The sequence below is a fragment of the Pinus tabuliformis genome, chromosome 9 (genome assembly GCF_031772625.1).
Source record: "Pinus tabuliformis cultivar Carrire ecotype Pingquan chromosome 9, CPIR1, whole genome shotgun sequence".
Lineage (NCBI taxonomy): Eukaryota > Viridiplantae > Streptophyta > Pinopsida > Pinales > Pinaceae > Pinus > Pinus tabuliformis.
This window is the reverse complement of record NC_142307.1, coordinates 1454973893-1454986584: the sequence shown is the minus strand read 5'-3', so window position 1 is coordinate 1454986584 and position 12692 is coordinate 1454973893. Positions and strand designations below refer to the sequence as shown.

Here is a 12692-nt window from a genome sequence, read left to right as displayed (position 1 = left end):
CATCCTACCAATCTTGAAATCCTGAAAACTGATAAATTTGTTGAATTTTGAATGGGATATAGAGTTCTACTTTCACCATATGAAATCTAATGAGGTTGGAACCACTCTCAAACATCTTGAAACAATTAAGGCTATGTATCTCATGAGATGAATCATGGGAAATGAAAACCATTGATTTCCACTTGTTTGCTTGATGGAAAGTATTCATAGTATCCTCAGAGCTCAATCCCCTGACTCATTTTAAAAAAAGATAGTTAAATGACCAAGAATTTGGTTATTTCGTGATAATGACAAATATAGAGCGATAATTTCCAAATTATCACGATAAATATTGAAACTATTGCGATAAATTGAAACCTAAAATATCATGATAAATTGAAATTAACATGGTACATTCCTCGTCACATTTCATGGTGCTACTTAGCATATAGGGCCACATGTGTGGAGGGAGTTGGGTATTTAGTGTGAAATTTTCCTTAAATTGCAACAACTGGAAATTTATTCTTCTAACTGATTAATTATGTAGTTTATTTGGTATGACAAACAACGAATAAATCACATTGCAATTCTTCACTACTAAAAACATTATGGAAAATAAAATGATAGAAATTGAGAAATATAGAGCGCGAACAAAATAAGTTTGACACAATTATTTTTGGACAAATGTCCCCAGAAAAACCTAGTGCGAGAAAACTAGTGCAACAGATGAAGGTTTTATTATTATATGCAACAGTGAAATTTTCCGAGTACAATCTATGGATGCCTAGCTTGCTATCTAATCAACAAATATCTGGAAAAAATATTAGAGAGAAAATTCTCTCTCCACAAGCAATCTCGACACTGCTTTGCTCATAAATTTTGGCCGGCCAAGCCTTGCGTAGGATCTTTGCGTAGTTACTGCGTTGCCCCTCGCATGTGTGGCTCTGTTCAGCCTTTGATCAAGCCATCCTTCCTGTCTATGCTGTTGGAAGTGACCCTCCGACCCTCTAGAAAATTATCCTGGCCTCTAGAAGCTGAATCAACCTCCCTTTCAGCTAAATCGAACTGCTCATTGAAGCATCTGTGCAGTCCCTGCGCAACTTCATTGTGGAATAGCTCTGCCACTTGTTGCTGCCTCTCCAAAACTGGGAAAATTCCTCCATACTTACTGTTTCTACTCCCTCAATTTCACTCTTGTCATCCTTTTGCCTCTAACTTCTCTCCCTTGCTCGATCTTTGCAACTGGGTAGCTCGATCCGCCAAGGAACTTGCACTACTGGAGTGTCTAGCTCCAACCCCATTGACTTCCTCTTATAATCTTTCATTTGCTCACCAATGACCATGATTAGATCCCCATCAATGACTAAGATCATCTCTAAGTCGATCCATGTGAGTTTCTAGAGAAATCTCACCTTTCTCAATTAATTCCTGTTAATTAATCATTTTTCCTAATTTGGACTTAGGAAATATTTAATTATTGATTGATTAACTTAATTGAGCCATCTCTAGGTGTTTTGTCTTGAAACTTTTTCTGGGTTCTGGAGCTCTTGTGTTTCTAAGCCTCTCTGACCAAAGTTGAGACTAGAACACCTGTCCGATGCTACAAAAACTAACACTCCCTCTTAGCGAGGAAGGTCATTAGAGGAAATTTCAGCCTAAAAGTGCCCATGAAAATTTCATGTAATTTCCATGTCATTGTGCCTAGAGACTCCCGGTTGGTCTCTGCGCAAATCTAAAAATTGTGCCTAGAGACTCCCTCTGAAGCTACCAAATTTCTCCCTCATTATTGAGCCTCTGATCTGTCTTCAAACTGCTCTGGTTCCATGTGAAAATTTTCTTAAATTGCAACAATTGGAAATTTATTCTTCTAACTGATTAATTATGTAGTTTATTTTCTATGACAAACAACGAATAAATCACATTGCAATTCTTCACTAATAAAAACTTTGCAGAAAATAAAATGCTAGAAACTAAGAAATACAGAGCACACACACAAAATAATTTTGATAGTTATTTTTGGACAAATGTCCCTGGAAAAACCCAATGTAGGAAAAGCGGTGTAGCAAATGAGGGTTTTATTATTATATGCAACAATGAAAATTATGAGTACAATCTAGGGATTCCCAGCTAGCTATCCAATCAACAAATTTCTGGCAAAATTATTAGAGAGAAAATTCTCTCTCTCCATGAGCAATCCCGACACTTCTCTGCTAAAATTTTTTGGCCGTCTAAACCCTTGCAAAGGGTCTCTGCGCTGCCCCTCGCACATGTGGCTATGTTCAACCTCTGATCAAGCTGTCTTTCCTATCTTTGCTACTGGAAGTGACTCTCCGACCCTCTGGAAAATTATCCCGACGTCTGGAATCTAAATCGATCTCCCTCTCAGCTAAATCGAACTGCTCATTGAAGCATCTGTGCAGTCCCTGTGCAACTTCACTATTGAATAGCTTTGCCACTTGTTGTTGCCTCTTTGAAACTGGAAAACTTCCTCCAGATTCGTTGTCTCTTCTCCCTCAATCTCACTCTTGCCTTCCTTCTGTCTCAAACTTCTCTCACTTGCTCAATCTCTACAATTGGGTAGCTCTGTCTACCAAGGAACTCGCACTATTGGAGAGTCTAGCTCCAACCTCATTGAACTTCTCTTATAATCTGTCATTGGCTCACAAACGACCATGATTAGATCCCCATCAACGGCTAAGATCATCTCTAAGTCGATCCATGTGAGTTTCTAGAGAAATCTCACCTTTCTCAATTAATTCCTGTTAATTAATCACTTTTCCTAAGTTAGACTTAGGAAATATTTAATTATTGATTAATTAACTTAATTGAGCCATCTCTAGGTGTTTTCTCCCGAAACGTTTTTTGGGTTCTGGAGCTCTTGTGTTTCTAAGCCTCTCTGACTAAAGTCGAGAATAGAACACCTGTCCGATGCTACAAAAACTAACATTTAGCACATATCTTGAGGATCTAGCTATGGATTGATTTGATTTGAGGAGATCATGCATGAAGAGGTGCTTTATATATAAGAGATGATTGCTCACTAACTCCACTATTTTACTATTGTTTGACTTGTCTATCGGAGTTAGTTACCTAAGAGCTTGATTGTAGTGTTTTCCTTGAAGTTTTTATTGAAAACTCTTGGAGGAAATTGTGGATCTCAACAAGTCATTGCTACTTTTAGTAAGGAAGTTGTTGAGAGTGTTATATTATTGTTATTCCTAGAGTTGTTTTCTCCTTGTTTATTGCAAGATTTGGGGTTTGCTGGGTCATTCCATTCAATCCACTCTCTTTGTCTCTCTCTCTTATGAATCTCAACACAAATGAAGATTTGCAAACAAATCTCAAACAATTTGTGATGCTACTTCAGGGGAAGAATTTATTGTATGTCCTGGTAGTCCTAGAAGACTATTGGTAGACTATCCTGAATTGGCGTTTGTTGTCTGGTTTTCTATGAGAAAGAGGACTGGGTACTATCCAAGTTGTCCTTCTGTCTAGTGGTAGAGATAAATGACTGGAAGAAGGATCTAATACAAAATTCCAATGCAACATGTTAAATCTACAAATCTAGAAATATATAGACTGTTTGAACTGGAAGACAGTAGAAAGGGAAGCTTAAAACTAGTGTTGCATGACTCATACCTGTATAAGACTCATCTAGCTATTGACTCGGCAACTTGTATAAGACTTGGGAACGACCCATATATGACTCATATAAGACTCGTATAAGCATTTTATTCCCCCCATTTTCTCTTTCCCTCCACTTGATCTCAAAAAAAATAATAAATAAATAAATAAATTGAAATTTGAGGGTCTTGATGGATCTTATGCGGGCCTTCACAAGTTTAATGCGAGTCTTATGTGGGTAGATGAGTTTAATACGAGTCAACGAGGGGTCAAAAGCACGGGTTATATGTTAGTGATCCGTTTCGCTATAAGACCCGTCAAGACCCATGGGTCTTATAAGGGTCGTGCTTCATGGCTTAAAAGTTTAAAACTAAATTGAGAAGACAGAAAATAATTAACTGAAGCTATTTTATAAAGGTTTTACTAAGCAATTTGGTCTAAGGAGAAGTCAAATCTTCTCCTTTTCAATTGATTTTCTTTGTTTATTTGTGGAAGCCAATAGAGTACATAGATTCTTATACAGTGAATTAGTAGATGAAGGATAAACGCATTTTGGTTTGATGTTAGCACTTGTCAACATTCCAGTTAGATTAAATTTGTAGGAATGGTTTTGGATTGTATATATACATATATATATATATATATATATATATATATAGAGAGAGAGAGAGAGAGAGAGAGAGAGAGAGAGGACTGTGAAATGAAACATTGCAACCATAAAAAATGCTACTACTCCAAGCTTAGTGTGTCATCACTACAGAAGTAAAAGTAATCAATCCTGCTAAAGCAGTTTCAGGATATTTCTTTCATAGATCTCTTCATCATTGGGTGAATAAGATATTCCATTCAAATTCTCTCCAAATAGGATTAACTTTTTTGTTTTCAAGTGACAATTGTCATGACGTCCTACTCTGCTAATCTTCAATGGATTTCCTCCCTGGGGACCAATGGTTAAATTAGTTCAACCTTTTTCAATGTTTGGAAATCCTTTTTTCTTCTATTATAAGAGGTTATAGATTGGCTAGCTCAATGAAAAGATAGCTAATAAAATATTGTATACCCACATATTTGAAAGTTGAAACAAAAGCAAAAAATGCTTTAATTGACAAATGTGTACCTTTATGTGTAAATAATTTGCTCTTTCCCATAATTTTTTTTCTTGAAGTCAATAAGGGAATAGCGTTTTATAGTGGGAGTGTGTAATTCTAAATTAGAAGTTGGTGTCCTCATATGACAACTTCTCTGTCACATTATGATAAAATCCTAGACAACTTGGTTAAATGCGGCAATGAATGCCTTCTTGAAAATAACTGATTTATGCAATAAAGTGAAAATTACGTGCTGTTCAGAAAAATGGTTGGTTATGATCATATAATAGCAACACACATCTCATTTTAAAGTTTAATATTGTGGTGTTTGTCTTGCAGAGCATATGCTGTTCTATGCAAGTGAGAAATACCCTTTGGAAGATAGTTATATGCAGTATCTTACAGAGGTAAAATGACCATTTATATTTTATCAATTTTAAAAATTTACCTGACAACATCTTTGTTTATAAGATTAAGCATTCTGTATAATGGCACTGATAAAATTTTTAAAACCTACCTTTAAAACTTCAGAGGATGAACAATTTTACTGGGGTGAGGACATGTAACATCTAATACTGTGATTTTGTATAGCTGTTTCAAAGGCTAGGATAGTATAACATAGTTTTTTATTCATATTTCAAATTCCAATCTCCAATACAATTCTAACATTTCAAGCATGGATAGATTTTGGAGGCCTTTGAATACTGAGTTTTGTGTTTAATACTTTGGCATAGTGTATTTGATCTTATCCTTTTGTAAATCAGTTGTGGTGAATTGGGTGTCTCATCACTTTTTTTTTTACTTATCAGTTAGAAACTACAATAAGATACAATAATAAGAGTTCAGAACTTTATCCAAAGCATGCAGACATATGATTGAGCCATAATACTTTTTCGTTATGAGGTGTGTAGATCTTTTTATATTTTAGAAAGGCAAAAATATGCATACATATTATATTACAGTAGGAAAAAGGCCCCCAAATCATACAACTTGTGGTTTCTCCAGTAAATCCAGTGACCAGTCTAGTATACACGACTGAATTATACAGTTATGCATGTCAATTTTTGAAATATATATTTTTTCGTTATAAAAAATGTCAGCATTTCTGTAAATAATACTCATACTGCAATTTTTATCAAGAAGATTTCAAAGTTAGCAATTGAACCAGAAAACTGGAGGCTTTCCACTCAATTTCTTCATTGTTCCTCTATTCCTCAAGGTACTGCCTAGTTTTCCTTTCTTTTGATCATTCCAGGTTTGAGGGGCATCTATTCCATCAAATTCCCTTGGGACTTACACTTGGTTTCATCTTCTTTGAACATGCTATGTGGGTGGGGCTGAACGCACTGAGAATGGAACCCTAGTGGATGATTCAACACACTGTCAACCTGACCAGTGAACCAAGCCCCTGCTGGACATTATATAATATTTTATTTCTGTAATTTTTCTTTAGAACTTAAAGGTTCTGATGCCAAATTTATAGCTTGCATGTGATGGATGTATAAGAGAAGTCTTGCAGTAAATAAGCTATTGCAAATCAAGGGTTGAGTCCCATAGCTGTTTTGGTTGCCAATTTAATCAATTCTTTTCGATCTCATTTTCATAATGGAGCCTTTTCATTTCTCTTGGTGAATGTATTCTCATTCTGCTTTCTGACTTAGTCATTTGCAGCATGGGGGGCGGTCAAACGCATTTACTGATTCTGAAGATACCAACTTTCATTTTGATGTGAACGCTGATTATTTTGAAGAAGCACTGGACAGGTGAGGTTTTGGTTATGGTAAACTAGGTTTTAACTTTTGTGCATTACTTTAATTAGCATTGATGGTTTGGAAAGAAAAGTTGTGTCTCTCTTTCACTGGACATTTTTTCTCTGCAACAGATTTGCCCAATTTTTCATTCGTCCCTTGATGTCATCTGATGCCACATCAAGGGAAATAAATGCAGTTGATTCTGGTAGGGATTTGATGGTTACTGCTCAGTGCTTAGTGTCCTTTGTAGCATGTTTATAATTTTTCATGCACAAGTAAATAAGATGGAATCCTTTATAAGGTGTATATTTTATTTGGCAGAAAACAATAAAAATATTCTGGTGGATTTATGGAGATGGAATCAGGTATGAAGAGTAAATTTTGATTTTCTTTTTGAGCAAATTAGATAGAAATGCATGATTTGTGACAAAAAAATTAAAATTGGTTACTTATACATGATTTTGCTTGTGAAGAAGGAGAAAATCATCTTTTCTTACCAGTATCTAACCACTTATATCGATTCTACAATAAGATTTCTGAAGCATGCTAGTTTTGCTTCTAAAACTTTTGTTTATGGCTACTTGGCAGGATTGGTATATTGTCAAATGTATCACCCCAGCATAAAAATAACCCACTTCTCATACAACGATGAAATGAGCATACGGTTCTTCACTTAAAACATTAAGCTAATGGCGTTTCATAACCAAAGAAATAAGATCTTTCGCCGACATTATAAGTAATAGAATCTTTATATCAGAGACTTTCACCATAAAGAAGCTTTACTCCATTTTCTTACAAAATTTTGGCCTGTACCATTTCAAAAATTGCATTATTCTGCATATTCGCTCTGATCATGTATCAGAAGATTCGCAACTTACTCCTACAACTGGATTCCATTTGGCTTATCTACCTCTAAACTATCTATGGTATATTCATGACTTAACCAAACTGGATACTACTGGTTTTTTGTAGCTCAGACAGATGTTCTAGTCTTGAGAGGTGTCATTGAGTCTAGAGACACATAGAGTAAATTATCTCCAAGCCCATGAAATTTTTCCTAAGGTTCACCTAGGAAAAATATGCTAATTATGTCAATTAGTGATTTTTAAAATATTTCCCAAGTCTAACTTAGTAAAAGTGAATAATTAATTGATATTAATTAGGATAAGGTCGATTTTCCTCTAGAAGTTAGTAGAAATTTTCGAAGACGATCTTAGCCATCGATTTGATCAAGTGAACTTCTAATCGTGACCTTTCATTTGTGAACGAGAGATTATAAAGGAGATCGATGGGAAACTTTGGAGATCATATAGGTATTCGAGTGGGTGAATTTTCAGAAGACACCAAGATGGTTTCAGCAGTAGTGATTGAGAGAAATTTTTATGGAGATTTTTGCTATCGGTATTTTTTGCAGGAGGTCGAGTTTCTTCCCAATGAGGCTGTGAGTTTCAGGAGGTCGAATTGGTCAGTGTATTCACAAGAGGTGGCCGATATTATTTGCCGAAAGGTAGTACGAGCCTTCCAAAGGTTAGATCTCTTCTAGTGCCAGTGCGAGTTCACCTGAAGGTAGTGCGAATTTGCTAGAGGCCATTCAAGTCTTCCAAAAGGCAGTGCGTGTTTGTCGGGAGATAGTGCGAATTGCCAGGAAGAGCCAGTGCAAATTGCCAAAGGCCAGTGCGTGTTGCTGGAGACAGTGTGAATTGCAGAAAAGAGAATCCATGGGGTTTTCCAGATTAGCAGAAGTGAAGAAAATATTTTGTTGGAGCTTTGCTAGTGTCAGGAAAGTAGTTGTATTTCTCAATAGCAATTTATTTGTTGAAGATAATAATAAAATCCCTCAGATCTGAAAACTGGTTTTCCCCACATTGGGGTTTTTCCAGGGATGTTTTGTCCAAAAATACTTGTGTGAGCTGTGTGATTGGTTTCTCACATATTTTATTGTATTTTCAATTTGTGATTGGTGTTGTTTATGTTATTGGTTGCTTTTGGTAAATAAATTAATTTGCCATAAAAAAGTGACAAGAAATAATTAACTCGTTAATAACATGTTGACGGTGCTGGACCTGCCAACATTCAGGGCATCTCCCCGATATGAAGTCCCAACTAGACCTCACACCGTTTGGAGTAGGAGTCCTAGCAGTGGGTGGTAATGTAATGCCTTGACCGCGAAAACACGTAGAGGAAAGTGTAATAACTTTGGATAAGAACAAGTGTGTGACCCTGCGGAGAGTCAAGTGCGATGCATGAAGGTTCCAACACACGAAGGGAAAAGGAAGCGCGCCCCTTGGAAGCCTGTAAGACTACACAAATTGAAAGGATCACACGAGTGAAATGACATCACAAGCTAAGATGCAGAATAGTCCACAAGTTAAAGTTATAAGTTAATCCAACAACACGCATTCAACAAGGTTTGTACAAATTCAAATGAAATAGTTCATAAGCATATGCGTTAAGTTAAACAACATACATTGGCAATACAACAAGAATAGTCCTACTATATTAACAACATATGCATGAAAGCGTGCTGACTCTGATTTTATTATTATAAGTGAAAGTTCCATCCATACATACACCATTGATGACCACTAGCCCCAATAGTGGAACATTACAATCAAGAACACCTGCTCCTCCAAAGAAGTATACTCGCTCTACGCTATGGAGAAGCTAAGGCTCTTCACAATACTCCCAAGCTCTTTCTAAGCCTAAGCCTAGCCAAAAGCTTGGCTCCCAAAAGCCCATTACATGAGTTATGAGGTTCTATTTATAACAAGAGGGGGGTGACTCTTCAACTCCTCCTTTGTGACCTTTGGACTACCCTCATGACTCTTCAACTTCTTCACAAAATAACACATTACATTACATGGTGACTTTTCATATTCCAATATTGACACTTGGAATTTCACTTATAACATAATTACAAATAATATTACATTTTACACTCGTACCCATATAAGACAAAATAGGGTAGAGATAGCTTAACAAGACACAACACTATGATGCTGGAGTTTGGGAGAAGTCCAGCTCGACAACCTCCACTTGCTGCTTCTTGGTCACATATTGGTGCCAAGCTTGGTACTATGTGATGGTGTCCTCAAACTGCGTTTATGTGTCTTGCTGGAAGTGGACTCTAGCCTCCATGGCATCCAGGTACACTGTCTTGGAACCTGTGTCCAACTCGTTCTGAAGCATGAGCAACATTGTTTTGACCTTGACAGGACCACCAATGAACTTTTGCATGTTGTGTGCGTTCAACTCCAAGTCTTCCCTTGTGGCCTCTTGTCTTAGTTGCTCCAAGTACTCTTCGACCTCCTGTCGGACTTGGTTCTTGGGTTTAGCTTTAGTGAGAGAACCAATTGATGGGATCTGGTGCGTTCTCACCAAGACATCCAAACTACTATACAATCGCACATATGAGGCTTGTATGCTACCAATGAATGAGGTGAGTTGCTTGTTGTTCTGAATCAACATTCGAACCTTCGCTTTCTCCAGCTCTACCCGTGGCTTCATTTTCTTCACTAAGTCAAGCGGGGCCCCTTTGAACCGCATTGTCCACTCTTGTACATAGGTGATGGAAGCTTGTATGTTTTTGAGAGTTTTAACAAACTCTTTGCTCCACTGCTGTAGGCCATGCAAATATACAACTGCTTTATGCACGGTGACAAATTTGTCATAGAGATTCCGCATGGTTTCTCCAAGTACTGATACTTCAACAAGTATCGCTGCTCTCATCTCCCCCAATGCGGAAATTGCATTCCGCGCTGCTGCTCGGAGTTGTTCTACTTCTTGCATGGCAGCCTGCAAGTTCTTTGCTAGTTGCTCATTCTTGGTTGTCAGATACTAAACATTTAAGCTTGTTGCTCCTGCATAGGCCAAGTTGGCTTCGACAATGGCAGTTGGATGCTTCCTGGTGTCTGACACTATCACCCTTTCCTTGATGAATGCAGGTGATGCGTGATCATTTGGAAAGTGCTTCCTTCGTGCGCGTATAATCCTATTCTAGAACTCATCAAATGATAGATTGTACACATCCATGACCGGATAATCATCAAGGAGAACAACATTTCCTTGCTTGCTCGGGGTTGGCTCTGCTACTGGAGGTGGTGGAGACTGAGGGATGACTTGTGGTGCTCTCGGCATTAGGTCAACATCTTCATGCTGTGGTTCCTGTTCCAACTCCATGTCTGTCACTTCAATCAATTGCTCAATTTGCTGAGCAAGCTCCCGATCATGCATCTGTTCACCTTCCTCCTCAGTTGCTGGTTGTTCTGGTTCTTCAACCTGTATTGATGTTGTTTCCTTTGTCATCGCGCCTTGCCTTTGTTCTTATTCCTGCTTCTGCTTCTCTTCTCGTTCTCTCCTCCTCAACTCCTGTTCTTCCTTCAACTTCTTCTCTGTCTCCTGCAACTTCAGTTCTGCTTCCTGCAACCTTTGCTTTTCTCTCTTCCTCCACTCTTCTCTCTTCATCTGTTGCTCTCTCTTTGCTTCCACTGCCAAAGATTCCTTCACGCTAATAGGATCTGCCTTCATTTTGCGCCTTTGGTCTCCCTCTGGACTGTCAACAATCTTCCTCTTTCCCTTGTCCTGCACGGGATTGCTTCCTTCTACTGCTATTGCTGTTGCTTTCAGAACTGCTGTTGTTTGTGGAGCAATCTTCAAAGTCCTTGCTATACTGACCGACTCATTGAGTCTGGAGGCATTGTAGCAGTACCTCCAAGGATCCTCCTCTGGCCAATGAAATGCCTTGCTGATCCATGGAAAGTAAACTCTCGTACAATGGTCCTTGCAAATACTGTGGGGATCATACGGATTAAAGTCCTTGGTGCCGAACTCAAATTTCACTATGTCCTTAGCCTCGACATCTGCAACTTTCAAGTTCTTAATCTCGTATAATCTGATCTGCAAAGGAAGAGCGGGCCATGGCACTTTCTTCTTCCTATGCAGTGCTGTTGACAACCCTGTAGCGAGGTGGTATGATACTTCTTGCATGATCAGTTTGTCAGTGGCATACCTTGGTAAAACATGCAGAGGCTTCTCTCTGCCAAACACTCTGATGAAGGTGCCACCTGGTGAGGCATACCAATCTGCAATGTCTATTATCGCCTCCATTGCTTCTTGGGACATGCAAGGTGGATCTTGCTCAAATATAAGCTTGTATAGCGGGATGATAAAGTGGTCAGTTAGCTGTGCCATTACTCCTCGATAACTGCATTCTGAAAGCAACTTGCAATAGATGTTCACGACAGTCTCTTGTGGTGTCCATGTCTAGTTCATGCCAGGGAACTGTTGCTGTGCACAAATTGCATCCAGTAAGTATGTAGACATATAAAACCTTGCTCGCTCATCCTTGGGCAGATTCTGAGCTTTAGCTACATGGGACTTCAATTGTTGAGCCAATAGATCCGACCAGTTGAATGGCCTCCCATCACTTACGAATGGGTCCAGTAAGACTGCTCACCCTTCAAGAAAGGTTTATGTGCTTTATTGACCATATATTCTGCAAGCGAAGATAATCAAGAACTGATAACATGGTAAGCCTCCTTGAGGGACTTTGTCTTGTAAACATGGGTGGGTCTCTGCTGAAACTTCGACGACTCTTTCACCCAGCGCTTGACAATGTCTCTTGTATTCACATAGCTATGGGTGGCATAGAAGAGTGAGTCCATGCACTTCCCTGGCTCGGGCGAGTGATACATCTACTGAAAGCCTTCTACCCTGAAGGTGGCAAGCTTCTACTTGCTGGCATTGCTCAATGTCATAGTCTGTTCATCTGTATGCGAGACAATCCAGCTGATGGTGTCCGCACACGGGAAGACAAGATACCTGCATGCAACCTTGTATAGCCTTGACTGCCGGATGCTAAGACAGACCTTTCGATCCTTTAAATATGCCTTAAAGTCCTTTGCGAAAGTGTCTTTGATCTGTTGCCATGTCAGTGTTGTTCCCTTCTCAATAAACAATTGAGTATCTGCATACACTGGTAAATCAACTTCCCTAGTACTGCTCTTGGTGGTTTCCTTTGATGTAGCTCTCTTAGATGCCATGTTAACTGTGATAGCTGGAGAGATGCTCAACAACTACTGTACCTGTGGGACATTGAGGATACTCATGGCAAGCAATTGTCAGTTTAAAAATAAAGCAACTTCAAGACAAGTTCAAGTAGCAAGCCGGGCACTAGATGTGAGGGATTGTGCAATTTTTCTTGACAAGGGTGGCTAGCTGATTGTGGGAACTGCGCACTATGCAGTCCCAG

At 38.6% G+C, this 12692-nt stretch overlaps 1 protein-coding gene across 1 annotated transcript in view; it reads left to right on the top strand.

The window, feature by feature from the left end:
- LOC149154063 (insulin-degrading enzyme-like 1, peroxisomal) overlaps window positions 1–12692 on the top strand; it is a 474120-nt gene that overhangs the window by 53686 nt on the left and 407742 nt on the right. The window contains exons 3-6 of the mRNA XM_089445838.1: window positions 5031–5098; window positions 6363–6454; window positions 6574–6647; window positions 6764–6807. Coding sequence (XP_089301964.1) covers window positions 5031–5098; window positions 6363–6454; window positions 6574–6647; window positions 6764–6807 — 278 coding nt within the window. The remainder of the gene's footprint in view (window positions 1–5030; window positions 5099–6362; window positions 6455–6573; window positions 6648–6763; window positions 6808–12692) is intronic.